Raw genomic sequence first — 27,613 nt, forward strand, 5'->3', positions numbered from 1 at the left:
TCTCAGTTTCTGCCAGATCCCCATCACCTCTCTGAACTCACTTCCTGATATTCTCTACCTCGCTCACTTGGCTCCAGCCATGCTGGTATCATCAGTGTTCCTTGAGCATGTCAGGCTTACTCCTTCCCTGCTGTCCTTCTACCTGGAATGCTCCTTCCCTGGACAACCACAGGGCCAGTCCTCTCACTGCCTTGGTCTTTACTCAAAATACACATTCTCAGTGAGCCCCTCCTTGGACTCTATCTGTCCAATTTCAGCCTCCCACCTGGAATTCCAATTCCCCATTCCTTGCTTTGTTTTTCCTTTCTTAACACTTTTCACTTTGAGAATACTTTACATTTCACTTATTATATCTTGGCTACTGTCTTGTCTCCCACACTAAAATGAAAGCTCCACCAGGGTAAGATTGCTTTATTTGTTTACTTTGTGCATTACCATATCACCAGTACCTGTACCTGAAGACTGCCTGGCAGAGAGCCCACCTAAAGTAAGTATTGGTGGGATGAAGACAAAGCAAATGAATTAAAAAGCAAACGGGGTCAGCTTAAGCCAAAAGTAGAGCTAGGCAGTTCTCCCTGGGTCTAGACCCAAAGCTACAAATGCAGATGCCTTTAGGGCACAACTGGGAATTTTATTAGAGTGAATCAGGGCAGCTGGGGGCATGGCTAGTTTGAGAGCACACTCAGGGTCTAAATTGGGCTGAGCCCTTCCTTCAGACCCAGCTGCTTGTATCCTTGTTGAAATGTGGGCCCTAATCCTCAGTTTATTGCTTTGTTTTCAGGTGGGCAAGAAATATGGTTTTTTATAGTGTGAAATCTCCCAAATGTCTAAGTAATTAATTTAAACCTAGAAAACAGCAAAAACACAAGGATCAAACAAAACATGACAGCTGGCTGAAACTGGCCCATGGGTGGCCTGCAGGTGTTTTGCTAGACTAAATTTTGTGATGTATGAAACAAAGAAAACTAATCCCTGCAAGGTGGGCTTGCCTTGTATAATTCTTCAGGCAATCCATTTCAGGCCATGTTGGGTGGAGAGAGACCTGGGATTACCATCTTTTTTCAACTTCTGGAAGCTCCTTGCCAACAGCTATACCCATCCCCTCCCGCTTTGTATGGGATTAGGGAAGCCTGGGCAGTGGGGTCACCAGAACTCTTTCTTTTAGGGCAGGGGTATATTTTAGTGAAGTGTGGGGTGGGGAAACCAGAGAGAGGGTCTTGAAGAGACTGTCCACAGCAGGACTGGGGAAAGGCAAGAAGGAGAAAAAGAGGACACAGACCTCTATAGTGTTGGGGCACCATATCTCTGAGGGACTTTATTGGGGTTACTGCACTCTCTCCCCACCAACCACAGCCCCTCTAGGTGGCATTAGAGGGTTGAAGGAGTTAGCTATACAAAGTCACAACTCACAGCCCAACTGCCCCATGCCATTCATCTTACCTGGAAACAGAGCTGCACAAACCTCCATGACAGCTTCTCTGTGTGCTTGGGGTGGGCAAGACTGGCCAGGAAGTACCTGTGAAGGGTCAGTAGCTGCCAGCTTTGTTGAGGTATAGCCTGAATGGGGCTTCTGGAGGCAGCAGTCCTCCATTCAGTGAAGCAGTGGGTGGAGCCACCTGTGGTTTCAGGCAGCTGCTGAGAGAAGCATGCACTGTCAAGTACTCCCCATGTCCTGGAGAGAAACATTAGGCTCAATCCTCTGATGCCCTTCCACTGCAGGGAGGCAAGGCACAGTGCAGTAGAAGAAAGAACAGTGAGGGGACTCCCGTACCTGTGTTCAGCAAAGTTCCATTTTTTTGGGGGGGCGGATACTTTCCAAACCCAAGGTGGCATATCTCTTAAGTCCTGAGCACCCCACTGACCCATTTCCCGCAAGAACTGCTTATCCAGTGTAGGGGGAATGAACCAAGAACTTCAGGTCCAAGATTTACTGCACCTGGGTCCTCTGGGAAAGGTACGGAGGCTGCTCACAGCCCCCTGCTCACGGGGTGTCAGGTCAGTGTGTTTAGGCTGAGGCTTAGGATTCTACTCGGCAGGTGTGGCATGAGTTCCCTGACGCAAGAAAAGCCTTTTGGGTATAAAGTTGGCTCCTGCTTAACTCTTGAGTCATCCCTGTCAAAATGCCATTCCAGGGAAGTTCCAACCCACTTGGTTCTTTGACAGCTGTCATGTCCTTTCTGCACAGAGCCAGAGAGAAAAATGTGGATACTGCCAGAAGTCCAGCTTTTTCCTGGGCCACCCCATCTCTCATGGGCCCCACTCCCCACACCTCCTTTCCTATGTTCTCACTTCCTCTGTCAGTCTTTCTCCTTGGAATTCTTTCTTCCTCAGTGTTCCTCCCCTTCTGGCTCCTTACTCATGCATAGACCCTCCCTTTGAGTATCCTTTAGCCCCTTTCCAGATTCCTGCCAGCTTCTTCTTTTCTGTCCCCTTGCTCTGGACCTCTTCTAAGCTCCTTTGTGTCCCTCTCTACTCAAGGCATTCTGTCTGTTTTCCTCTAAGCCCCAAGATCTCACTCTCTCTGTTATTCCCCACCCCCTCCCAGTTGGGTGCCTCTTTCTTAGGTCATCCCTCCCCCAGGGAGCCTCTCCATTTCTGGCCCTGCCCCCACCTCTTCCTAAGCAGTCACCTCCCCTTCTCCCTCCCCCCACAGCCCATCTCTAGTTCCTTCTCCTCCCCACCCCCAGACCAGGCCAGCTAAGTCCTATTCCATTTTTAGATGGCTGATTATGATACTAGCTGAACTTTATTCACAGCCTGCATTTACAGCTGTCCCTTCCTTTCATGCCCCATCCACCAAAGACACCCAATCTTTTCAACATGACAAAGTCCTTACACACAGCATGTCATGTCCACATAAATTTGTATTTTTTCAGAACAAAACAACAGTTATGCTGGCAGAGGTGTTAACAGGGGCCCTTAAGCTTTCAATACACTGAAAAGCAACATTATTTTGCAAGTCTACAAAGTATACATTTGTTTTCACAAATGTGGCAAAGTTTGCCCTAACAGTTAGGACTTTTTCACCAAATCATAGACATAGATATGGAAATCGTCATCAAACTTGATGAAATACACAGAGGGTTTGGCTTCTACTTGGTGAATGACCATGCCAATCCGTTTGGAGCCATCTTCTTTGGTATATTCCACATGTTTACCTATCAGGCCATCTACAACTCCTCCTGGCTCCCTTTCTGCTGGAGGAGACTCACTGGACTCTGGCATGATACGGAGGTCTCCTTCTTTATAATCATCTAGAAGCTGGTACATGTACAAGACAGGATCTTTCTCATAGGTAATATAAAACCAGGCTTTCATGATTGGTGCTTGGGCTAAGACCATTCCCCTCCATTCATCCTTAGAACCATGCTCACCCTCAAACATATGTTCCACAGCTTTACCAATTATGGTGTTTGCAAGGTTTGCATCACTGACTTGAGATGATGCCACCCTGTCGGAAAGAATTTTAAGAGACAAAACTCTTTCATCTCTGTGAAGTTCCAGTCCATAGACACAGTCAATTCCATCATATTTCACCAGATAAAGAGAGGGATTTATAGGCACCTGATCCAGAACGGTTCCTTTCCACTGGGTGATGGGCTCATCACCTTCCTTCCATCCATGCGAAATTCTGCAGCCCACGATGTTCCTGCGGGGCTGGGACGAAGGTCTGCCCCTCTGCTTCTTTTGGGAGGCCTTTTTCTTCGTCATGTTTGCTGACCCAGTGGCCCGGCCCACAGCTGCCCTGGTTTGTTGCCCTTCGGCATCCTGTGCGTTGGGGGTCTTCATGCCTGCAGGGGGAGGAGAAACGATAAGACAGAAACACTCAATATGACATAAGGTGAAGTTCTCCCAACAGCGATGTGTCTGTGTACCCTGCGCCAGAACCTAAATTTTCCCCATGAGCCTGGCAGCAGTGCTGGAAATTCTGGCTGCGTGCCTGCCAAGTGCTCTGCCTCCCAGGTTCCTTTAGGCTGCGGGGAAAGGCGGCAGCGGCAGTGGTGCTGGCTGGGGTTAGGGACTCTGCAGGAGCGGGCGGGCTACCTCCTTGTTCAGAACCCACTGCCTCCATCACCCGCCACTGGCGCCCACTCTCAGTCCCCCGCAAAACGCCTATCCCTTCACCGCCTTGACCCGCACGCACTCACTGTCGTCCTGCCCTGGACGCCTCAGCCTGCTGCCCATACGCCCCTTGTCTACCCAGGATCGCTTTCCTGGCACTCAGCGCCCTCGCTTCCCCAGGCTCACCTTCAATTTCTTGCCTGGCTCCTAACGCCACCCCCGTTTCCTATTTCCCATCGCACTCCCCGACTCCAGCCTCACCCGGCGCCCGCCCCCACCCCTTATCTCCCGCAGGAGTCCACCCCATCCCCCTTCTCCATCCTGGAGCCCACCAATGGCCTTGCCCTGCCTGGCGTCCACCGCCCCGGATCGCGGGCCTCACGTGCCCAAATCGGACACCTCCGCCGTGCTGCCTCCGTGCCCAAATCGGACACCTCCGTGCAGCTGCCTCCGCCGTGAGCCTGTGCCGAAGGCGGATCAGCAGGCGACGAGCCGGATGCCTGCCCCGGCTAGGAGGGGAGGATCCGTAGGCGGGGAACGCGTCTAGGAGGGCGTCTGGGTAGGCGAAGAGGATGGCGGCGGTATCCCAGCTCTGAGCTTCGCGGGTCCTCCGCCTCCCTGTCGGCGGCGGCGGCCCCTCTGCCACATCTGGCTCCCACTAGCCGCTGCCCCCGCTGTAGTCTCCTCCCCTTTTCCCTAAAGGAGATACTTTCAGTTTCCTGTCGGTAAAGAGGCCTCCCCTTCCTGCTGAATAAGACAACCAGCCTTGTTAGTCATGAATGAACTCCTGTTCTGCTCCTCCTCTTTCAAAATTCAGATCCGTGGTACTTATAGGTTGTCCTTTTTCTTCCTGTATACCTGCACCATCTCATGCTCTCTAGCTCCACCTCTCATCTCCCCAGCTAAAGTGTCTTTTCATTTTTTGCATATTATGCACACTTTTTGTATACATACAAATTGATCGAGAAATACCCAAAATACATATGGATACAGAAATTCTTTATATTTGTACAAACATATATGTTTGTGCATCTGTCTATATATATACACACACACTGTCTCTATTTATTACCTGATAATCATATCTCCATACACATAATCCCCAATACACATCTCCCCAATCACACTACACACAGACATAAGTCTCTGCTTACACATAAACAGAAATACATATAATAAGTGTTTTTCCAAAACAGGGTTAGGCATCTTAGATTTGGAGTTCTTGCTTTGGAGAAATAGTGTCTTTCTTTAAACTGGGGGAGTTGTTCTTGAATGTGATTACAATTAGTAACAACCTTAGGTAGTTTTGCATAGAATGGCATCCATTTTGACACTTGTTTGTAATGCCTTCTGTTGTGTATAGAGTTTTTCAATAATATCTTATAATTCTCTAAAATATCAATATTATGGTACTGTATCTGGTAGGCTGTTAGCACTTACGTGCAAGATGAAAGCAATCTTGGGGTGCCTGGGTAGCTCAGTTGGTTAAACATCTGCCTTCAGCTCTGGTCATGATCTGGGGGTTCTGTGACCAAGCCCAGGGGTCCTGGGCTTCCTTCTTAGCAGGGAGCTTGTTCCTTCCTCTCCCTTTGCCGTTCTTGCCTCGTGTCTTCTCTTTCTCTCCTTCTCTCAAATAAATAAATAAATTAAAAAAAAATAGGACAGCAATTTCAAACTGATTAATAATAAATGGTATTTACTAGTTCATTATTTGAAAAATTTGATAGGCATCAGATAAGGGTTAATCTATGTGCTTAGTTTCTTGAGCTGAATTGTGTCCCCTCCAAATTTGTATGTTTATGACCTGGCCCCTAGTACATCAGAATGTGAATGTATTTGGAGGTTGGGCATTTAATTAAAGTAGTAATTAATGTAAAATGGCCTCACATGTGTAGACTTTAATCCAATATAACTGGTGTCTTTATAAGAAGAGGATATTAAAACATAGACACACCTGAAAGAAAGACCATGCAAAGACAGCGGGAGAAAATGGCCATCTACCATCCAAGGAGAGAAGCTTTAAATCTTGGACTTGGACACCTTGATACTGTATTTATAACTTTTAGGACTGGGAGAAAATAATTTGCATTATTTGGGCCACTGAGTCTTTGTTACTTTTTATGGCAGTCCTAATAAATGAATATACTCAGGAATGACAACCAAAGCCAGTTTCGTTTTATCTTCTATTTTCTCTCTGATGTCAGTTTCATCCTGAAGCTGATGTTACAATATGGTTGTCAAAAACTTTGGCATATATACTTCCTTACTATATATATATACTATATATATATACTATATATATATATTCCTTACTATATATATATATATATATATAATTCCTTTGGTTATATACTTCCTTACTATTATGCAGTGACAGAGAGAACCTGTTCAACAACTATTTTTTTAATTTATATTCAGCATAACAGTATTAATTATTTTCGCACCACACCCAGTGCTCCGTGCAATCTGTGCCCTCTATAATACCTACCACCTGGTTCCCCCAACCTCCCACCCCCTGCTGCTTCAAACACCTCATATTGTTTTTCAGAGTCCATAGTCTCTCATGCTTCACCTCCCCTTCCAATTTCCCCCAACGCCCTTCTCCTCAGTAACTTCCCTTGTCCACCATGCTATTTGTTATACTCCTCAAATAAGTGAAACCATATGATAATTGACTCTCTCTGCTTGACGTATTTCACTCGGCATAATCTCTTCCAGTCCAGTCCATGTTGCTACAAAAGTTGGGTATTCATCCTTTCTGATGGAGGAGTAATACTCCATAGTGTATATGGAGCACATCTTCCTTATCCATTCGTCCATTGAAGGGCATCTTGGTTCTTTCCACAGTTTGATGACCATGGCCATTGCTGCTATTAACATTGGGGTACAGATGGCCCTTCTTTTCACGACATCTGTATCTTTGGGGTAAATACTCAGGAGTGCAATTGCAGGGTCATAGGAAGCTCTATTTTTAATTTCTTTTTTTTTTAATTTTGTTATTTTTTATAAACATATAATATATTTTTATCCCCAGGGGTACAGGTATTGCCCGCTTTACACACTTCACAGCACTCACCAAAGCACATACTCTCCCCAATGTCCATAATCCCACCCTCCTTCTCCCAACCCCCCTCCCCCAGCAACCCTCAGTTTGTTTTGTGAGATTAAGAGTCACTTACGGTTTGTCTCCCTCCCAACCCCATCTTGTTTCATTTATTCTTCTCCTACCCCCTTAAGCCCCCATATTACATCACCACTTCCTCATATCAGGGAGATCATATGATAGTTGTATTTCTCTGCTTGACTAATTTGCTAAGCATGATACACACTAGTTCCATCCACATTGTCGCAAATGGCAAGATTTCATTTCTTTTGATGGCTGCATAATATTCCATTGTGTATATATACCACTTCTTTATTCATTCATCTGTTGATGGACAGCTAGGTTCTTTCCAAAGTTTGGCTATTGTGGACATTGCTGCCATAAACATTAGGGTGCAGTGCCTCTTCGGATCACTATGTTTGTATCTTTAGGGTAAATACCCAGTAGTGCTATTGCTGGGTCATAGGGTAGTTCTATTTTCAACATTTTGAGGAACCTCCATGTTGTTTTCCAGAGAGGCTACACCAGCTTGCATTCCCACCAACAGTGTAGGAGGGTTCCCCTTTCTCCGCATCCTCGCCAGCATCTGTCATTACCTGAGTGTTAATTTTAGCCATTCTGACTGGTGTGAGGTGATATCTCATTGTGGTTTTGATTTGCATTTCCCTGATGCCGAGTGATATGGAGCACTTTTTCATGTGTCTGTTGGCCATCCGGAAGTCTTCTTTGCAGAAATGTCTGTTCATGTCCTCTGCCCATTTCTTGATTGGATTATTTGTTCTTTGGGTGTTGAGTTTGCTAAGTTCTTTATAGATTTTGGACACTAGCCCTTTATCTGATATGTTGTTTGCAAATATCTTCTCCCATTCTGTCAGTTGTCTTTTGGTTTTGTTAACTGTTTCCTTTGCTGTGCAAAAGATTTGATCTTGATAAAATCCCAATAGTTCATTTTTGCCTTTGCTTCCCTTGCCTTTGGCGATGTCCTTAGGAAGATGTTGCTGTGGTTGAGGTCAAAGAGGTTGCTGCCTGTGTTCTCCTCAAGGATTTTGATGGATTCCTTTCTCACATTGAGGTCCTTCATCCATTTTGAGTCTATTTTTGTGTGTGGTGTAAGGAAATGGTCCAATTTCATTTTTCTGTATGTGGCTGTCCAATTTTCCCAGCACCATTTATTGAAGAGGCTGTCTTTTTTCCATTGGACATTCTTTCCTGCTTTGTCAAAGATTAGTTGACCATAGAGTTGAGGGTCTATTTCTGGGCTCTCTATTCTGTTCCATTGACCTATGTATCTGTTTTTGTGCCAGTACCATGCTGTCTTGATGATGACAGCTTTGTAATAGAGCTTGAAGTCCGGAATTGTGATGCCACCAATGTTGGCTTTCTTTTTCAATATTCCTTTGGCTATTCGAGGTCTTTTCTGGTTCCATATAAATTTTAGGATTATTTGTTCCATTTCTTTGAAAAAAATGGATGGTACTTTGATAGGAATTGCATTAAATATGTAGATTGCTTTAGGTAGCATAGACATTTTCACAATATTTATTCTTCCAATCCAGGAGCATGGAACATTTTTCCATTTCTTTGTGTCTTCCTCAATTTCTTTCATGAGTACTTTATAGTTTTCTGAGTATAGATTCTGTGCCTCTTTGGTTAGGTTTATTCCTACGATTCTTATGGTTTTGGGTGCAATTGTAAATGGGATTGACTCCTTAATTTCTCTTTCTCCTGTCTTGTTGTTGGTGTAGAGAAATGCAACTGATTTCTGTGCATTGACTTTATATCCTGACACTTTACTGAATTCCTGTACAAGTTCTAGCAGTTTAGGAGTGGAGTCTTTTGGGTTTTCCACATATAGTATCATATCATCTGTGAAGAGTCATAGTTTGACTTCTTCTTTGCTAATTTGGATGCCTTTAATTTCCTTTTGTTGTCTGATTGCTGAGGCTAGGACTTCTAGTACTATGTTGAATAGCAGTGTCTGATAATGGATATCCCTGCCGTGTTCCTGAACTTAGTGGAAAAGCTTTCAGTTTTTCTCCATAGAGAATGATATTTGTGGTGGGTTTTTCATAAATGGCTTTGATAATATTGAGGTATGTGCCTTCTATCCGTACCCTTTGAAGAGTTTTGATCAGGTAGGGATGCTGTACTCTGTCAAATGCTTTTTCAGCATCTATTGAGAGTATCATATGGTTCTTATTCTTTTTTTTTATTGATGTGTTGTATCACATTGATTGATTTGCGGATGTTGAACCAACGTGCAGCCCTGGAAGAAACCCCACTTGGTCGTGGTGAATAATCCTTTTAATGTACTGTTGAATCCTATTGGCTAGTATTTTGGTGAGAATTTTCGCATCTGTGTTCATCAAGAATATTGGTCTATAGCTCTCTTGTTTGATGGGATCCTTGTCTGGTTTTGGGATCAGAGTGATGCTGGCCTCATAAAATGAGTTTTGAAGTTTTCCTTCCATTTCTATTTTTTGGAACAATTTCAGGAGAATAGGAATTAGTTCTTCCTTAAATGTTTGGTAGAATTTCCCCGGGACGCCGACTGGCCCTGGGCTTTTGTTTGTTTGGAGATTTTTAATGACTGTTTCAATCTCCTTACTGGTTATGGGTCTATTCAGGCTTTCTATTTCTTCCTGGTTTAGTTGTGGTAGTTTATATGTTTCCAGGACTGCATCCTTTTCTTCCAGATTGTCACATTTGTTGGCATAGAGTTGCTCATAGTATGTTATTATAATAGTTTGTATTTCTTTGGTGTTAGTTGTGATCTCTCCTCTTTCATTCATGATTTTATTTATTTGGGTCCTTTCTCTTTTCTTTTTGATAAGTCTGGCCAGGGGTTTATGAATTTTATTAATTCTTTCAAGGAACCAGCTCCTAGTTTCATTTATTTGTTCTATTGTGTTTTTTTGGTTTCTATTTCATTGATTTCTGCTCTGATCTTTATGATTTCTCTTCTCCTGCTGGCTTTAGGGTTTCTTTCTTGTTCTTTCTCCAGCTCCTTTAGGTGTAGGGTTAGGTTGTGTACCTGAGACCTTTCTTGTTTCTTGAGAAAGGCACATACCACTAAATATTTCCTCTCAGGACTGCCTTTGTTGTGTCCCACAGATTTTGAATAATTTTGTTTTCATTATCATTTGTTTCCATGATTTTTTTTTCAATTCTTCTTTAATTTCCTGGTTGACCCATTCATTCTTTAGAAGAATGCTGTTTAGTCTCCATGTATTTGGGTTCTTTCCAAACTTCCTTTTGTGGTTGAGTTCTAGCTTTAGAGCATTGTGGTCTGAAAATATGCAGGGAATGATCTCAATCTTTTGATACCGGTTGAGTCCTGATTTAGGACCGAGGATGTGATCTATTCTGGAGAATGTTCCATGTGCACTAGAGAAGAATGTGTATTCTGTTGCTTTGGGTGAAATGTTCTGAATATATCTGTGATGTCCATCTAATCCAGTGTGTCATTTAAGGCCTTTATTTCCTTGTTGATCTTTTGTTTGGATGATCTGTCCGTTTCACTGAGGGGAGTGTTAAAGTCCCCTACTATTATTGTATTATTGTTGATGTGTTTCTTTGATTTTGTTATTAATTGGTTTATATACTTGGCTGCTCCCACGTTGGGGGCATAGGTATTTAAAATTGTTAGATCTTCTTGTTGGAAAGACCCTTTGAGTATGATATAGTGTCCTTCCTCATCTCTTATTATAGTCTTTGGCTTAAAATCTAATTGATCTGATATAAGGATTGCCACTCCTGCTTTCTTCTGATGTCCATTAGCATGGTAAATTCTTTTCCACCCCCTCACTTTAAATCTGGAGGTGTCTTCGGGCTTAAAATGTGTTTCTTGTAGGCAACATATAGATGTGTTTTTTTTTTATCCATTCTGATACCCTGTGCCATTTGATTGGGGCATTTAGCTCATTAACATTCAGGGTAACCATTGAGAGATATGAATTTAGTGCCATTGTATTGCCTGTAAGGCGACTATTACTGTATATTGTCTCTGTTCCTTTCTGATCTACTACTTGTAGGCTCTCTCTTTGCTTAGAGGACCCCTTTCAATATTTCCTGTAGAGCTGGTTTGGTGTTTGTAAGTTCTTTCAGTTTTTGTTTGTCCTGGAAGCTTTTTATCTCTCCTTCTATTTTCAATGATAGCCTAGCTGGATATAGTATTCTTGGCTGCTTGTTTTTCTCATTTAGTGCTCTGAATATATCATGCCAGCTTTTTCTGGCCTGCCAGGTCTCTGGGGATAAGTGAGCTGCCAATCTAATATTTTTACCATTGTATGTTACAGACTTCTTTTCCCTGGATGCTTTCAGGATTTTCTCTTTGTTACTAAGGCTTGTAAATTTTACTATTAGGTGATGGGGTGTGGGCCTATTCTTATTGATTTTGAGGGGCATTCTCTGAACCTCCTGAATTTTGATGCTTGTTCCCTTTGCCATATTGGGGGAATTCTCCCCAATAATTCTCCCCAGTATTCTTTCTGCTCCCCTCTCTCTTTCTTCTTCTTCTGGAATCCCAATTAGTCTAATGTTGTTTCATCTTATGGTGTCACTTACCTCTCGAATTCTTCCCTTGTGGTCCAGTAGCTGTTTGTCCCTCTTTTGCTCAGCTTCTTTATTCTCTGTCATTTGGTCTTCTATATCACTAATTCTTCCTTCTGTGTCATTTATCCTAGCATTGAGAGCCTCCATTTTTGATTGCACCTCAATAGCTTTTTTTATTTCAACTTGGTTAGTTTTTTGTTCTTTTATTTCTCCAGAAAGGCTTTTATATCTCCCGAGAGGGTTTCTCTAATATCTTCCATGCCTTCTTCGAGCCTGGCTAGAACCTTGAGAATTGTCATTCTGAACTCTAGATCTGACATATTACCAATGTCTGTATTGATTAGGTCCCTAACCTTCGGTACTGCCTCTTGTTCTTTTTTTTGTTTTGAATTTTTCCGTCTTGTCATTTTGTCCAGATAAGAGTATATGAAGGAGCTAGTAAAATACTAAAAGAGTGGCAACAACCCCAGGAAAATATGCTTTAACCAAATCAGAAGAGATCCGAAATCGTGAGGGGGGAGAATGGGGATCAAAAGAGGTTGAGAGGTTGAGAATGAAAGAAAGAAAGAAAGAAAGAAAGAAAGAAGAAAGAAAGAAAGAAAAGGAAAGAAAGAAAAGAATTAAAAAAGACAACGAACAATGAAAAGTATAAAAAAGAAAATATATATATATATATATTAGATAATCTAGTTAAAAAACCTTAGAAAAGGAAAGCATAAAATTAAAAAAAAATTTTAGCAGAAGAAGAGAAAAAAATGAAAAAGGAAAAAAAAATTAAATTAACTGCAAGACTAAAGAATCATAGGGAGAAAGCCATGAGTTCCGTGTTTTGCTTTCTCCTCCTCTGGAAAACTGTTGCTCTCCTTGGTATTGAAACTGCACTCCTTGGTAGGTGAACTTGGTCTTGGCTGGATTTCTTGTTGATCTTCTGGGGGAGGGGCCTGTTGTAGTGATTCTCAAGTGTCTTTTCCCCAGGTGGAATTGCACCGCCTTTACCAGGCCGGGCTGAGTAATCTGCTTGGGTTTGCTTTCAGGAGCTTTTGTTCCCTGAGCTCTTTCTGTAGAGTTCTGGAGGACGGGAATACAAATGGCGGTCTCCTGGTCTCCAGCCCGGAGGAGCCGAGAGCCTGGGGCCCCTCTCCTCATTTTGCTTTCAGAGAACAGCACCCAGTAACTCCCGTCTGCCTGACCTCCAGCCGCGCTCCGAGCTCACCGAGTCTGCGACTCGTTCAAGGTACCCCCGAGCTGTGAGCTCACTGTCCGCTCTGTCTCTGTAGCTGGCTTCCCCATTCTAATACTTGAAGCTCTGCAACACTCAGACACCCCGATCCTTCTGTGACCCTGCGGGACCTGAGGCCACACTGACCTCGCGTGGACTTCACCACGGTTTAGCCTCTGGAGCGGTGTCCCTCAGCTGAACAGACTTTTAAAAGTCCTGATTTTGTGCTCCGTTTCTCCATTTCTCTGCCGCTTGCCGGGAGCCGGCCCCTCCCCCTGGGGTCTACTTCCCATCGCTTTGGATTCACGTCTTTGCCAGTCCTACCTTTCAGAAAGTGGTTGTTTTTCTGTTTCTAGAATTGCTGTTCTTCATCTCTTCAATCTGCCAATGGATTTGTAGGTGTTTGCAATCTTTAGATAAGCTATCTAGCTAATCTCCTGCTAGCTGAAGTAGCCTCAACCTGCTACTTTTCCACCATCTTGACTCCTCCCCCCTATTTTTAATTTCCTGAGGAATCTCCACACTGTTCTCCAAAGGGGCTGCACCAACTTGCATTCCCACCAACAGTGTAAGAGGGTTCCGCTTTCTCCACATCCCCTCCAACACATGTTGTTTCCTGTCTTGCTCATTTTGGCCATTCTAACTGGTGTAAGGTGATATCTCAATGTGGTTTTAATTTGAATCTCCCTGATGTCTAGTGATGATGAACATTTTTTCATGTGTCTGATAGCCCTTTGTATGTCTTCATTGGAGAAGTGTCTGCTCATATCTTCTGCCCATTTTTTGATACGATTATCTGTTTTGTGTGTGTTGAGTTTCAGGTGTTCTTTATAGATCCTCGATATCAACCTTTTGTCTGTACTGTCACTTGCAAATATCTTCTCCCATTCCGTGGGTTGCCTCTTTTTTTCTTGACTGTTTCCTTTGCTGTGCAGAAGCTTTTGATTTTGATGAAGTCCCAAAAGTTTATTTTCGCTTTTGTTTCCTTTGTCTCTGGAGACATATCTTGAAAGAAGTTGCTGTGGCTGATATCGAAGAGATTACTGCCTATGTTCTCCTCTAGGATTCTGATGGATTCCTGTCTCACATTGAGGTCGTTTATCCATTTTGAGTTTATCTTTGTGTACGGTGTAAGAGAATGGTCGAGTTTCATTCTTCTACATATAGCTGTCCAGTTTTCCCAGCACCATTATTGAAGAGACTGTCTTTTTTTCACTGTATATTTTTTCCTGTTTTGTCGAAGATTAATTGACTATAGAGTTGAGGGTCCATATCTGGGCTCTCTACTCTGTTCCACTGCTCTATGTGTCTGTTTTTATGCCAGTACCATGCTGTCTTGGTGATCACAGCTTTGTAATAAAGCTTGAAATCAGGTAACGTGATGCCCCCAGCTTTATTTTTGTTTTTCAACATTTCCTTAGTGATTCGGGGTCTCTTCTGATCCATACAAATTTTTGGATTATTTGCTCCAGCTCTTTGAAGAATACCGGTGGAATTTTGATCAGAATGGCATTAAAAGTATAGATTGCTCTAGGCAGTATAGACATTTTAACAATGTTTATTCTTCCGATCCAAGAGCATGGAATGGTCTTCCATCTTTTTGTGTCTTCTTCAATATCTTTCATGAGTGTTCTGTAGTGTCTCGAGTACAGATCCTTTACCTCTTTGGTTAGGTTTATTCCCAGGTATCTTATGGTTCTTGGTGCTATAGTAAATGGAATCGATTCTCTAATTTCTCTTTCTGTATTTTCATTGTTAGTGTATAAGAAAGCCACTGATTTCTGTACATTGACTTTGTATCCTGCCACGTTGCTGAATTGCTCTATGAGTTCTAGTAGTTTAGGGGTGGAGTCTTTTGGGTTTTCCATATAAAGAATCATTCATGGAAATCAATGAGAATGAAGACACTTCAGTCCAAAACCTATGGGATACAGCAAAGGCGGTCCTAAGGGGAAAATACATAGCCAGCCAAGCCTCCCTCAAAAAAATTGAAAAATCCAGAACACACCAGCTGTCTCTACACCTTAAAGAACTGGAGAATCAACAACAAATCAAACCAACTCCGCACATAAGAAGGTAAATCATCAAGATTAGAGCTGAGATCGATGAGGTAGAAACCAGAGATACAGTAGAACGTATCAATGAAACTAGAAGCTGGTTTTTTGAAAGAATCAATAAGATCAATAAACCATTGGCCACACTAATCCAAAAGAAAAGAGAGAAAGCCCAAATTCATAAAATTATGAACGAAAAGGGAGAGATCACAACGAACACCAAGGAAGTAGAAACAATCATCAGAAGTTATTATCAACAGTTATATGCCGATAAGCTTAGTAACCTAGATGAAATGGATGCATTCCTGGAAAAATAGAAACTACCAAAATTGATCCAGGAAAAAATCGACAACCTGAATAGACCGATATCTAATAAGGAGATTGAAGCAGTGATCAAAAACCACCCAAAAAACAGGAGCCCAGGACCTGACCGATTCCCTGGGGAATTCTACCAAACCTTCAAAGAAGAAATAACACCTATTCTCCTGAAGCTGTTTCAAAAAATTGAAGTAGAAGGAATACTTCCAGACTCTTTCTATGAAGCCAGGATTACCCTGATCCCCCAACCAGGCAAAGACCCTACCAAAAAGGAGAATTTCAGAGCAATATTACTGATGAATATGGATGCTAAGATTCTCAACAAGATCCTAGCCAACAGGATCCAACAGCACATTAAAAAGATTATTCACCATGATCAGGTGGGATTCATCCCTGGGCTACACGGATGGTTCAACATTCGCAAATCAATCAATGTGATACAGCAAATTAATATGAGAAGAGTGAACCACATGGTCCTCTCAATTGATGCAGAAAAAGCATTTGACAAAATCCAGCATCCGTTCCTGATTAAAATGCTTCAAAGTATAGGGATAGAGGGAACATTCCTGAACTTCATCAAATCTATCTATGAAAGACCCACAGCAAATATCATCCTCAATGGGAAAAAGCTTGCATCCTTCCCATTGAGATCAGGAACAAGACAAGGATGCCCACTTTCACCACTCTTGTTCAAAATAGTATTAGAAGTCCTACCAACAGCAATAAGACAACAAAGGGAAATAAAAGGTATCCAAATTGGTAATGAAGAAGTCAAACTCTCTCTCTTCGCAGATGACATGTTAATTTCCTTTTAATACTACTTCTCACCATGAATCTCTGACCGGAAGGTACTATGCAAGACAGCACTGAAATGGTTTTTATTTATCCATGTGCAGACACTATACAGACCTCTAATACCTCATATTTGGGGGAAGGGGGAGTAGTTCAATGTCTTAAAGCCACAGAGCCATGAAGAAAGGGGATACTAGAGCTGTGCTTTACATATATCTTTAGTTTCAATTTATGAGGAAATGGTTGGCTCTTTCTGACCATAAATTAGTTCATGAACTAACCAGGACTAAAATAATATTTTAAAAATATGTGTATATTTAAGATTTTATTTATTTATTTGACACAGAGAGAGAGAGAGTAGCAGAGGGAGATGGAGAAGCAGACTCCCCATTGAGCAGGGATACCAGTGCAGGACTCTATCCCAGATCCCGGGATCATGACTTGAGCTGAAGATAGACCCTTACCCAACTGAACCAACCAGACACCCCTTTCAGCTGTATATATTACCTCTTCTTCCATCTTAACTCACATTGTGCCATTCCAGTGTGGCTTGGGAAATGGGTTGTGTAGCCTACTGAATCTTACCCCCTAAATTCATATTTTGAGGCCATCACTCTCAATGTGATCATATTTGGAGATGGGGCCTATAGGAGAGCATATGGGTTAGATGAGGTCATTAAGGTAATGTCCTCATAAGAAAGTTACTGCCCTTATATGAGGAGGAAGAGACATCAGAGGTCAGTCTCTAACATGTAGGGACACAGTATGAAAGTAGTCATCTGCAAGCCAAGAAAAAAGTTCTCAACAGGAACCTAATTACCTAGCACCTTGAACTTCAAGCCTCTAAAATTGTGAGTAATAAATTTCTGTTGTTTTAGTCATCCAGTTTATGGTATTTTGTTATGGCAACCCAAGCAGACTAATGTAAGTTGTGACCCTGACAATGAGCCTTAAGTGATTTTCCTTCCAGGACAACACCTACCTCTTTTCCAGGCATATATGTGTGTCCTTGATCTTACCGTGTTTCAAAGAGCCAATTTATGTAAATCCTACACTGTTATAACTCCTAGCCAAACTCACTTGATTCTGGCTATTGGAAGTACTGGGAAAGGGAGTTTCAGTGTGTTAAATCTTCACTCCCCTCAATTGTAAACTGTTTCTTGATTTCTATGGAAAGAACCCACTTGTATTCAATTTCTGTCTTCTCAACAGAGAAGGGCTTTAGCCTCATGAGAATTTAAGCACTGCAGTTTATCTTTAGATTTCCAAATGATTCAATCTACTCTGCCCAAAAGTTTAAGAGGATGAAATTTGTGTGACCACACTTCAATTCCTGGGAATCAGGACTTCTGTATTCTTCTAGAGAAAATAGAGCATTTCTACTGGGCATTGTACAGAGGTAGGGGCATTCACTTGCTTTGGGACACAATCTCTTGCCTACTAAAACCAACATCTTTTTTAAAATATCTTTTTATTTTTTCAGTGTTCCAAGATTCATTGTTTATGGACAACACCAGTGTTCCATGCAATACATGCCCTCGGTAATACCCATCACCAGGCTCACCCAACCTTCAACTCTCCCTTCCAAAACCATCAGTTTGTTGCTCAGAGTCCACGGTTTCTCATGCTTTTTCTCCCCCTCCAGTTTCCCCCTATTCACTTTTCCTTTACTTCTCCTTCCTTTCATGTCCTCCGTGTTATTCCTTATGCTCCACAATTAAGTGAGACCATATGATAACTGACTCTCTCTGCTTGACTTATTTCACTCAGCATAATCTCCTCCAGGCCCGTCCATGTTGATACAAAACTTGAATATTCATCCTTTCTGATGGAGGCATTATATTCCATTATATATATGGACCATACCTTCTTTATCCATTTGTCTGTTGAAGGGCATCCTGGCTCTTTGCACAGTTTGGGTATTTGGACTTTGCTGCTATAAACATTGGGGTTCTTTTCTTTTCACTACATCTATATCTTTGAGGTAATTACCCAGAAGTACAATTGCAGGGTTATAGTGTAGCTCTATTTCTAATTTCTTAAGGAATCTCCATGCTGTTTTCCAAAGTGGCTGCAACAACTTGCTTTCTCACCAACAGTGTAAGAGAGTTCCCCTTTCCCCATATGCTCTCCAACACTTTGTTTACTGTCTTATTAATTTTGGCCATTCTAACTGGTGTAAGGAGGTATCAATATGGTTTTCATTTGACTCTCCCTGATGGTTAATGACAATGAACATTTTTTCATGTGTCTGCTAGTCATTTGTATGTCTTTTTTGGAGAAGTGTCTGTTCATGTCTTCTGCCCATTTCTGACCTGATATCTGTTTTTTGAGTGTTGAGTTTGAGGGGTTCTTTATAGATCCTGGATATCAGCCTTTTGTCTGTATTGTCATTTGTGAATATCTTCTCCCATTCTATGGGTTGCCTCTTTATTTTGTTGACTGTTTCCTTTGCTGTGAAGAAGCATTTTATCTTGATGAGGTCCCAAAAGTTCATTTTTGTTTTTGTTTCCTTTGCCTTTGGAGACATATCTTGAAGGAAATTGCTGTGGCCGATATCAAAGAGGTTACTGCCTATGTTCTCCTCTAGGATTTTGAGAGATTCCTACCTCACATTGAGGTCTTTTATACATTTCAACTTTCTTTGGGTATAGTGTAAGAAAATGGTCAGGTTTTATTCTTCTACACATAGCTTTCCAATTCTCCCAGCATGGTTTATTGAAGAGGCTGTCTTTTTTCTACTGGATATTTTTTTCCTGCTTTGTTGAAGATTATTTGACATACAGCTGAAGGTCCATATCTGGGCTCTCTCCTCTGTTTCACTGGTCTATATGTCTGTTTTTGTGCCAGTACCATACTGCCTTGGAGATCACAGTGTTGTAGTAAAGCTTGAAATAAGGTAACGTGATGCCCCTAGATTTGTTTTTCTTTTTCTACATTTACTTAGCAATTTGGGGTCTTTACTGTTCCATACAAATTTTAGGATTGTTTGCTCCAGCTCTTTGAAAAATGCCAGTGGAATTTTGATCATGATGGCATTGAAAGTATAGATTGCTCTAGGCAGTATAGACATTTTAACAATGTTTATTCTTCTGATCCATGAGCATGGAATAGTTTTCCATCTTTTTGTGTCTTCTTCAATTTCTTTCATGAGTGTTATGTAGTTCCTCCAGTACAGATCCTTTACCTCTTTGGTCAGGTTTATTTCCAGGTATGTTATGGTTCTTGATGCTGTAGCAAACTGAATCTATTCTCTAATTTCCCTTTCTGTATTTTCATTGTTAATGTATAAGAAAGCAACTGATTTATGTACATTGATTTTGTAGTCTGCCACATAACTGAATTGCTGTATGAGTTTTAGATGTTTGGGGGTGGAGTCTTTTGGGTTTTCCATATAAAGTATCATGTCATCTGTGAAGAGAGAGAGTTTGACTTCTTTGTTGCCCATTTGAATACTTTTTATTTCTTTTTGTTTTCTGATTTGTGTTGCTAGGACTTCTAGTACTATGTTGAACAACAGTGGTGAGAATGGGCATCCTTGTTGTACTCCTAATTTCAAAGAGAAGTTTGTCAGCTTTCCCCATTGAAAATGATATTTGCTGTGGGTTTTTCATAGATAGATTTTATGAAGTTGAGGAATGTTCCCTCTATCCATATAATCTGAAGAGTTTCAATCAGGAACAGAGATTGTATTTTGTCAAATGCTTTTTCTGCATCAATTGAGAGGACCATGTGGTTCTTCTCTCTTCTCATTGATTTGTTCTATCACAATGATTGATTTGAAAATGTTGAATCACCCTTGAATCCCCAGCATAATTCCCACCTGGTCACGGTGGATAATCTTTTTTTTTTTTAAGTCTTTTTTTTTTTTAAGATTTTTTACTTATTTATCAGAGAGAGAGGGCGAGAGAGCAAGCACAGGCAGACAGAATGGCAGGCAGAGGCAGAGGGAGAAGCAGGCTCCCTGCAGAGCAAGGAGCTCGATGCGGGACTCAATCCCAGGACGCTGGGATCATGACCTGAGCCGAAGGCAGCTGCTTAACCAACTGAGCCACCCAGGCATCCTGGTGGATAATCTTTTTAATGTACTGTTTGATCCTATTAACTCAGGTCTTGTTGAGAATCTTGGCATCCATATTCATTAGGGATATTGGACTGGAATTCTCCTTTTTTTGGAGTCTTTGCCCGATTTGGGGAACAGGGTAATGTTGGTTTAATTTAAAAAAAAAAAAGTCTGGAAGATTTCTTTCTGTTGCTATTTTTGGAAACAGTCTCAGTAGAATAGGTATTATTTCTTCTTTGAAGGTTTGTTAGAATTCCTCAGTGAATCTTTCAGGTCCTGGGCTCTTGTTTCTTGGGAGTTTTTTGATCACTGCTTCAATCTCATTGGTCTATTCAGGTTGTCAGTTTCTTCCTGTTTCTACCTTGGAAGTTTATAGGTTTGCAGGAATGCATCCACTTCTTCTAGGTTGCTTAAGTTATTGGCATTGAACTGTTGATAATAATTTCTGAACATTGTTTCTATATCCTTGGTGTTAGTAGATTACCCATTCATTCATAATTTTATTAATTTGGGTCCTTTCTATCTTCTTTTGGATTAGTTTGGCTGGTGGTGTATTGATCTTATTGATTCTTTGAAAGAACCACCTTCTAGTTTTGTTGATGGGTTCTACTGTATCTCTAGTTTCTAGGTCATTGAGCTCTCCATTGATTTCTGCTCTAATCATGATTGTTTCCCTTTTTGTGGACGGGGTTGGCTCAATTTGTTGTTGATTTTCCAGTTCTTTAAGCTGTAAAAAGAACTGGTATATTTGGGATTTTCCAATTTTATAACCAACTTCTTAGAGAAACAAATTCAGAAGTATTTGGCAACAGGCCAAGTGAGCCTCCTCTATTTACATTAACAGACTCTGAAGCAGTTCCTGTGGAGGAATCCAATATCAATAGGCAGCTTCACAGTTACAGCCTGAGGAGGATCTTCACCGGCCTTGGACTCACAGATCCATCTTAACAGGTTTTGGCTATGGTCTCAGAGAATCTACATGAAACTGATGGGAGCATAGTCAACTGACTCTTGGGGATGCCACTGCCTCTAGCCTTCATACAAATATTGTCAGTCAGCAGCAAGTAGGTGAATGGGATTGAGTTCTATTAAATAGTGTTTCAAAAAATTTAGAAAAGTTATTTCCCCATGATATTCTGAAGCCCCTGGAAAATCTCTCTCTCTCTCTCTTTTTTAAAGATTTTATTTATTTATTTGACAGAGATCACAAGTAGGCAGAGAGGCAGGCAGAGAGAGAGGGGAAAGCAGGCTTCTGCCAAGCAGAGAGCCCAATTCAGGGCTCGATCCCAGGACCCTGGGATCATGACCTGAGCCGAAGGCAGAGGCTTAACCCACTGAGCCACCCAGGCGCCCCTGGAAAATCTCTTTAAGTGTCACTTTGCCTTTGGATAAAATCTTTGTAATATCCTCCAGTGACTTCCAGTAGGTTATTTTATTTGGTCTGTTAATTGTAAAGCAAATTGTTTAAAATAATAAGTTGCAAATTTGTGGATATGCAAGGCTAATTAGTGTAAATGATTGTTAGAAATGATTTCATTGAACTGATGCATTAACTGCTTGTACTGAGATTTCTGATTAAAATATTTCTTTATGTAATAATTGTCTATGGGTTGAAATAACTGAAAGGAAACATAAAATAAGAAATAATTGTTTAAAGTTCTTTAAATTCCTTTTTGGAGTACATTCAAAATATTTAAGAGTGCTTGGCTCTTTTTGGACCTGCACTACAGTTCCTTTTCCTAAATAATAATAGTTAGTGCCCTAGGACTAAACTCTAGACTGTACAGCCTAACCTCCTATAACTCAAATTTTAAAATCATCTGGAGGTGGGTCTTATTAAAAGTGCAGATTCTGATTAGGTAAGTCTGGAGTAGGATATGAGGTTCTGTATTTCTAACAAGATTCCAGACTGCTGGTGCATGGACTACATTTTGAGTAGCAAGAGGTAGAGTTTCCATTAAATACCTTCTTGGTCAAATAAAACTAAGGTAGAATGTCTCCTAAAGATCCTCACTTGATGAGGCTTTTCTCTCATCAATCTGAAAAGAAAACCTAGTTCTGGGAACTGTAAAAATCTAGAAGAGCTTATTACCTGGCTTTTTCTACCTATTGCACCAATATCTGGGATGTTGTATTGTGTTATTTTATAAACTTCCATGTATTCTTTAAAGGCCTGAGACATAGGTTTGGTGGGTATTTACAACTGAAATTCCGTAAGCTTAAATATATTGTTCTTATGTATATCAACATCTTAAAGTGGTGGTGTTCAAAAATTTTGCCACATGTACTCACTAGTAATCTAAAATACCAGTGCACTCACTTGCATGTTTTAGGATAGCATCAAAATATTTTCATTATTGGGGCACCTGGGTGGCTCAGTGGGTTAAAGCCTCTGTCATCTGCTCAGGTCATGATCCCAGGGTCCTGGGATCGAGCCCCATATCAGGCTCTCTGCTCAGCAGGGAGCCTGCTTCCCCTCCTCTCTCTTTGCCTGCCTCTCTGCCTGCTTGTGATTTCTGTCAAATAAATAAATAAAATCCTTAAAAAAATATTTTCATTACAAGGGGGCCTGGGTGGGTGAATTGATTTTAGCTTAGCTCATGATCTTGGGGTCCTGAGATGGATCCCCACATGGGGCTCCCTGCTCAGAAGGGAGTCTGCTTGTCTCGCTCTCCCTTTGCCCCTTTCCCTGCTCATGTTCTCTCTTTTTCTCCATCAAATAAATAAATCTTTTAAAAAAGACATTTTCATTACAACTTTCTATACTTAGGGTATATTTTCCTTTGTATTGTTAATACTGAAATTTTTAAATGAGGTTATATCAGTTTTTGAAATGGATGCAACTAAATAAAAATGCTATATGTATTAGATTTCTATGATCATCCATTTAAAAATTAATGCGGAAAATCTTTATTGGAAATTATTATTTTTTTGAATTTGAATTTCTATCTTACATTTGTCACAAAAATTTATCCTAATGTAATACATTGATGCCTGAACATTTTTTTCATTCATACTTCTTTGCAACAAAAACATATGCATATTGCAGTTGAAAGTTTTCAAAGTACCTCTTCATCACAAAGCACTAACAGGGGAGTGGGCAATAACCATGGCTCTCCAGTCGGCCTGATGCTCGCACCATGTGGAGGCACAAGCGGGTGAAGCCCCAGCACATCAACTCAAGGAAGACCAGGGCTAGTAGTAGCTGGAGTGCTGGACTGAAGGGTTTGCTGATGTGGCCCCAATGGTGCCAGGGGCAGGGGAACCAGGTGCTCCAATGAACCATCCAGGGAATGGCAATGAAGCTAACATGGATGGACTGACATTATAGAGGATTCATTGGGAGAAGACTCACATCTGTGGGAAATACTGTGCAGAGTTCTTCAGTTTCTCTGAGTTCTTAGAAAATAAGAAAAATTGCACTAAAAATCCACCTGTCCTCATCATGAATGACAGTGAGGGGTCAGTACCTTCAGAAGATTTCCCTGGGACTGTGCTGAGCCACCAGACACACAGTTCAAGCAGTAAGGATGTTCACAGGGAGGATGGCATCAGCTTGTGGGAGACGAAGGAGAAGCTGCATGAGGAATCTAGTGTACTTGAAGGCAGAGACAGGCCTGCCACCCACGTCCCAGGAGATAAGCTATTTACCCAAAGGCAAAGTGGCCAATACTAACATCACTCTTCAAGCACTGCAGGGCACCAAGGTGGTGGTGAATCAGTGGAGTACAGATGCTCTGTCAGACCCCTTGCCCTGCACCAGCAGCATCCCACAAGTCCTTGAGCACATCCTGTGTCTGCAGCAGCAGTAGCTGCAGCAGATCCAGCTTACCAGGCAGATCCATGTTCAGGTAAACATGTGGGTCTCCCACACCCTCCACTCCAGTATGGTGGGAGTGGACACTCTCAAGACCATGGGCAGCCACATGCCCCAGCAGATTTTCATAGCTGTGGCTTTGCTCAGCCAGAAAGTTGGAAGCCAGAGCCTGACTCTGGACATCTTTAAACAAACCAAACTACCTCAAGCAAACATCTCTTCCACTGACAGCTCCACATTCCAGGTGTCAGCACCCTTCACCCTGAAGCCAGATGGGACAAGGGTTCTGCCAAAAGTCATGTCCCACCTTTCCAGTTCTTTGCTACCCCAGACACCAGGCTCTGTGCTCTTCCAGAGCCCTTTCTCCACTGTGATGTCAGACCCATCCAAGAAAAGGAAAGGAAAGCCAGCAAACATGCCTCTGGTGGAGGTCAAATCCAAAGATGAGGCCATCATCTGCAAGCACAAGTATAAGTACTGTAGCAATATTTTTTGGACTGATAGCTCCTTGCAGAGCCACCTCCCCTCTCATATGGGAGAAAGACCCTTCATGTGCTCTGTCTGTGGCCACTGGTTCACCACCAAGGGCAACCTTTCATCGACATCCTCAGGGGAAGTTGAGCCCCCAGCTGTTTGCCAAGTTCCACAACAAAATGGTGGCAGGCTGTGGCATTCCCTATGCATTCTCTGTACCTGTCCCCATAGATGAATCATGTCTCTCTTTAGACAGCAAAACTCTCCTTGTAACAGGGACCCCCAACATAGGGCTACATCAAAATATCTATTCAGGAACTAACCCCAAGGAACTCATGGGTAAGTACCCACAGCCCAGGCCTTCTTCATAAAGTGAGGATGGCTCCCTACTATCTGGAGTGGGGCCAAACCACAGTTTCCCAAGTGTTGGTGGCTTCCAAGGGAGTAGAAAACCTAAGCTGGGGTCAGAGACCCTGAAATTGCAGTATTTGGTGGACAATATCAACAAGGCCACCACTGACCCCAACGGATGTCTCATTTGCCACCAGGCCTTAAGCTGCCAAAGCTCCCTCAAAATGCATTCATACCATCCACACCGAGAAGAGACCATTCCAGTGTAAGAACTATGGTCATGTCCTCTCCACCAAGGGCAACCTGAAGACACACTTCAAGGTCCACAGAACAAACACATCCATAAAGAAGCAGCATTTGTGCCCCATCTGCCAGAAGAAGTTTACCAACGTGATCTTGCCGGAGCAGCATATCCAGATGCACATGGGTGGCCAGATTTCCAACATGCCACTGCCTGAGAATCCCTGTGACTTTATGGGTCCAAGTCCATGATGATTGGTGAAAATGGCAGTGCACACACTGTCACAATGACATTATTGAAAGCATGAATGTTGAGGAGGTTGGCCTGCAAGATGCCCCTAGTAGCTCCTTGAAGGTCCCTGTGCCTCTTCCCAGTGTACATGTGGCATTATCCACTCTTGGGTTTGCTGTCATGGCTTCCCTAGATGCTCTAGGAAAGGTGCGTCCTGCTCCTCTTGTTCTGCAGTAGCAGAACAGCAGAAAAACAGTTGGGGGAGAGAGATGGTTTGATGTGACACTTGTCATCCTTAGTGATGGGAGACCAGGAGTACCGGAGCTGAAGTCCAGATGTCCTGGAGACTGTATCCTTCCAGGCACTGTCCCCAGTCAATAGCCAGGCAGAAAACATCAAGTCCAGATCTCCTGATGCTGGTGGCAAAGCTCTGAGAACAGCAGCACTGAGATGGATGGTCATAGTCTGCTATCAACATTTATCTTAGCCCAGCCAACCTATATCAAAGTTGAAGTCCCTGGCACATTTGTTGGACTTCGACCATATCCCCAGGCATGACACCTTTGTTAGTGGCCCAGCCACACCAACAGGTCAAACAACATGGCTGCTCAAGGTGTGGGAAATAACTTCTCTGCAAATGCTTTTCAGATTCACAAGCAGACCCACACTGGGGAGAAGCCTTTCATGTGTAACATATGTGGGCGAGTTTTTGCCACCAAAGGCAACTTGATGGTCCACTGTATGATGCGGGGCCAGCAATAGCTCCATTCTCTGTGGGAGGAAGCTGGCCATTGAGAACACTATGTCTCTGTTAAGAACTGATGGGAAGAGAGTCCCTGAGATGTTTCCCAAGGAAATCCTGGTCCCTTTGATGACTCTGGACCCTGTCCTGTGGAACCAGTACACCAGTATGCTCAGTGGAGGTCTGACCATGATGACAAATTAAACATCTGTGATCCAGAATGGTGGTATTCCTATCCTTTCTGTTTCCCCAGAGGCCATCTCCATTTGAACAACATCACTATCTCTAAGTTGGATGAGTCCCAGTTTGCTATCAGCGCTGAAGTGGAAAAACCAGGTGCTGCTGACAGCGTCCCCAAACACCAGTTCCTTCTCTTCCTCAAGGAAAACAAAATCACAGTCAGCTAAATTCTAGGAGAACCATTGTTGAAAGATAAATGCAGGCAGAATGACCCCTCTAGAACTGTACTTTTCCCTTTTTTTTTTCCTTTTTAAAAGAACCCATTTCCTCCTGTTTGTTTTCTTACTGATGCACAAATGATGTTTACAGTTGTGATCACAAACTCAGGCAAGTCCTATAATTAGATGTTGTTATGCTGCTTTGCAAAAAAACCAAACACACAAACAAAAACAAAAAAAAAGATAATACATACTAAAACAAATATACACTAGATTTTTTTTTCCTTTAATTTTGGAAGGAAGTGGGTCTTGCAAAGTAGCTTTGTTACTTGCAAAAGACTGTATACATAAAACCTTATACAACTAGAATAACTATTTCTAAAGATTATCCCCCTATTTCAAATTGGAACTTACTGAACTACAATGGAAAAGACAACTGTTAGCCTTTGGTGGGGAGTACTATATTCTTTCCTGTGACTCTATGCAGGTACATGGACAAGATCTGGCATCTGTTTAGGGACCTGTTTTGTATGACCCCCCCAACCCAGCAGCCACCCTTTCTTGTTTTTTTTTTTCCTGAATGTACTTTTTTAAAACAAAATTTGTAGAATTACAAAATTCCTTCAGCGTTGGAACCTTCAATAGGATGCCCTCAAATGGACTGAGTTTAGTCCTTTAGGGAGCCAGTGCATGTTGTTGTTTATTTAAATACAGTTTGGTTAAAGCCCCAAGAGTGCCAATGTACTCCCTATGCTTTCCAAATGCCTCCTTGCTGAACCATCAGGAGAGGTGGGCACCTGAGCAGGGACCCTTAGGTAACTTAATTTGGTTTGCCAGTGCCTACTGTTTGAAGAACTGGGTTTTCATTCTCGAAGAAACTCATGGAAGTGCATGTTTCTCACAGGTTCACATAATAATTTTTACAAAAATGTCCTTGGTGCAGCTTATGCCAAGTTATTATAAAGATTGTTCTTGGGTATTGGATGAAGTCTATGAAGTTGGAACAGATGAGTCATGGGTGTGAAAGCTTCAATTTATCTACCTCATTTATGTTTTATTTTTGTAGCCATAGCATCTATTTTCCTATTTTATGATAACTGAAGTGTTCTGATGCCCTGTCTGAAACCTGAGTTGATCTGTGTTGGGAGCTGCTATACCTTTAAAATATTTTTGTGATTCGATTTTTTCCCTAAC

The 27,613-nt window shown here is 42.0% G+C and overlaps 1 protein-coding gene and 1 pseudogene across 5 annotated transcripts; one reads left to right on the forward strand and one right to left on the reverse strand.

The window, feature by feature from the left end:
• Positions 1 to 2,846: 2,846 nt before the first annotated feature.
• LOC116582953 (spindlin-2) lies at positions 2,847 to 4,736 on the reverse strand. Of its 5 annotated transcripts, none has more exons than XM_032330836.1 (3): positions 4,497 to 4,736; positions 4,407 to 4,461; positions 2,847 to 3,791 (listed from the first exon to the last, which is right to left on the reverse strand). In XM_032330836.1, the coding sequence occupies exon 3, from the start codon at positions 3,787 to 3,789 to the stop codon at positions 3,013 to 3,015; it is 777 nt and encodes a 258-aa protein (XP_032186727.1). In that variant the 5' UTR covers positions 3,790 to 3,791; positions 4,407 to 4,461; positions 4,497 to 4,736; the 3' UTR covers positions 2,847 to 3,012. The 5 variants fall into 5 exon arrangements, with proteins under 5 accessions (XP_032186727.1, XP_032186726.1, XP_032186728.1 ...); XM_032330835.1 differs by having other exon boundaries at positions 4,395 to 4,461; positions 4,497 to 4,735; XM_032330837.1 differs by lacking the exon at positions 4,407 to 4,461.
• An 18,569-nt stretch (positions 4,737 to 23,305) lies between these two features.
• Positions 23,306 to 26,428, forward strand: LOC116582212 (annotated as a pseudogene).
• The last annotated feature ends 1,185 nt before the right edge of the window (positions 26,429 to 27,613 follow it).

This window comes from Mustela erminea, chromosome X (genome assembly GCF_009829155.1).
Source record: "Mustela erminea isolate mMusErm1 chromosome X, mMusErm1.Pri, whole genome shotgun sequence".
Lineage (NCBI taxonomy): Eukaryota > Metazoa > Chordata > Mammalia > Carnivora > Mustelidae > Mustela > Mustela erminea.

Bases quoted from the DNA above. Each gene is read 5' to 3' on its own strand.
- LOC116582953 (XM_032330837.1), bottom strand. From the start codon at position 3,789: ATGAAGACCCCCAACGCACAGGATGCCGAAGGGCAACAAACCAGGGCA.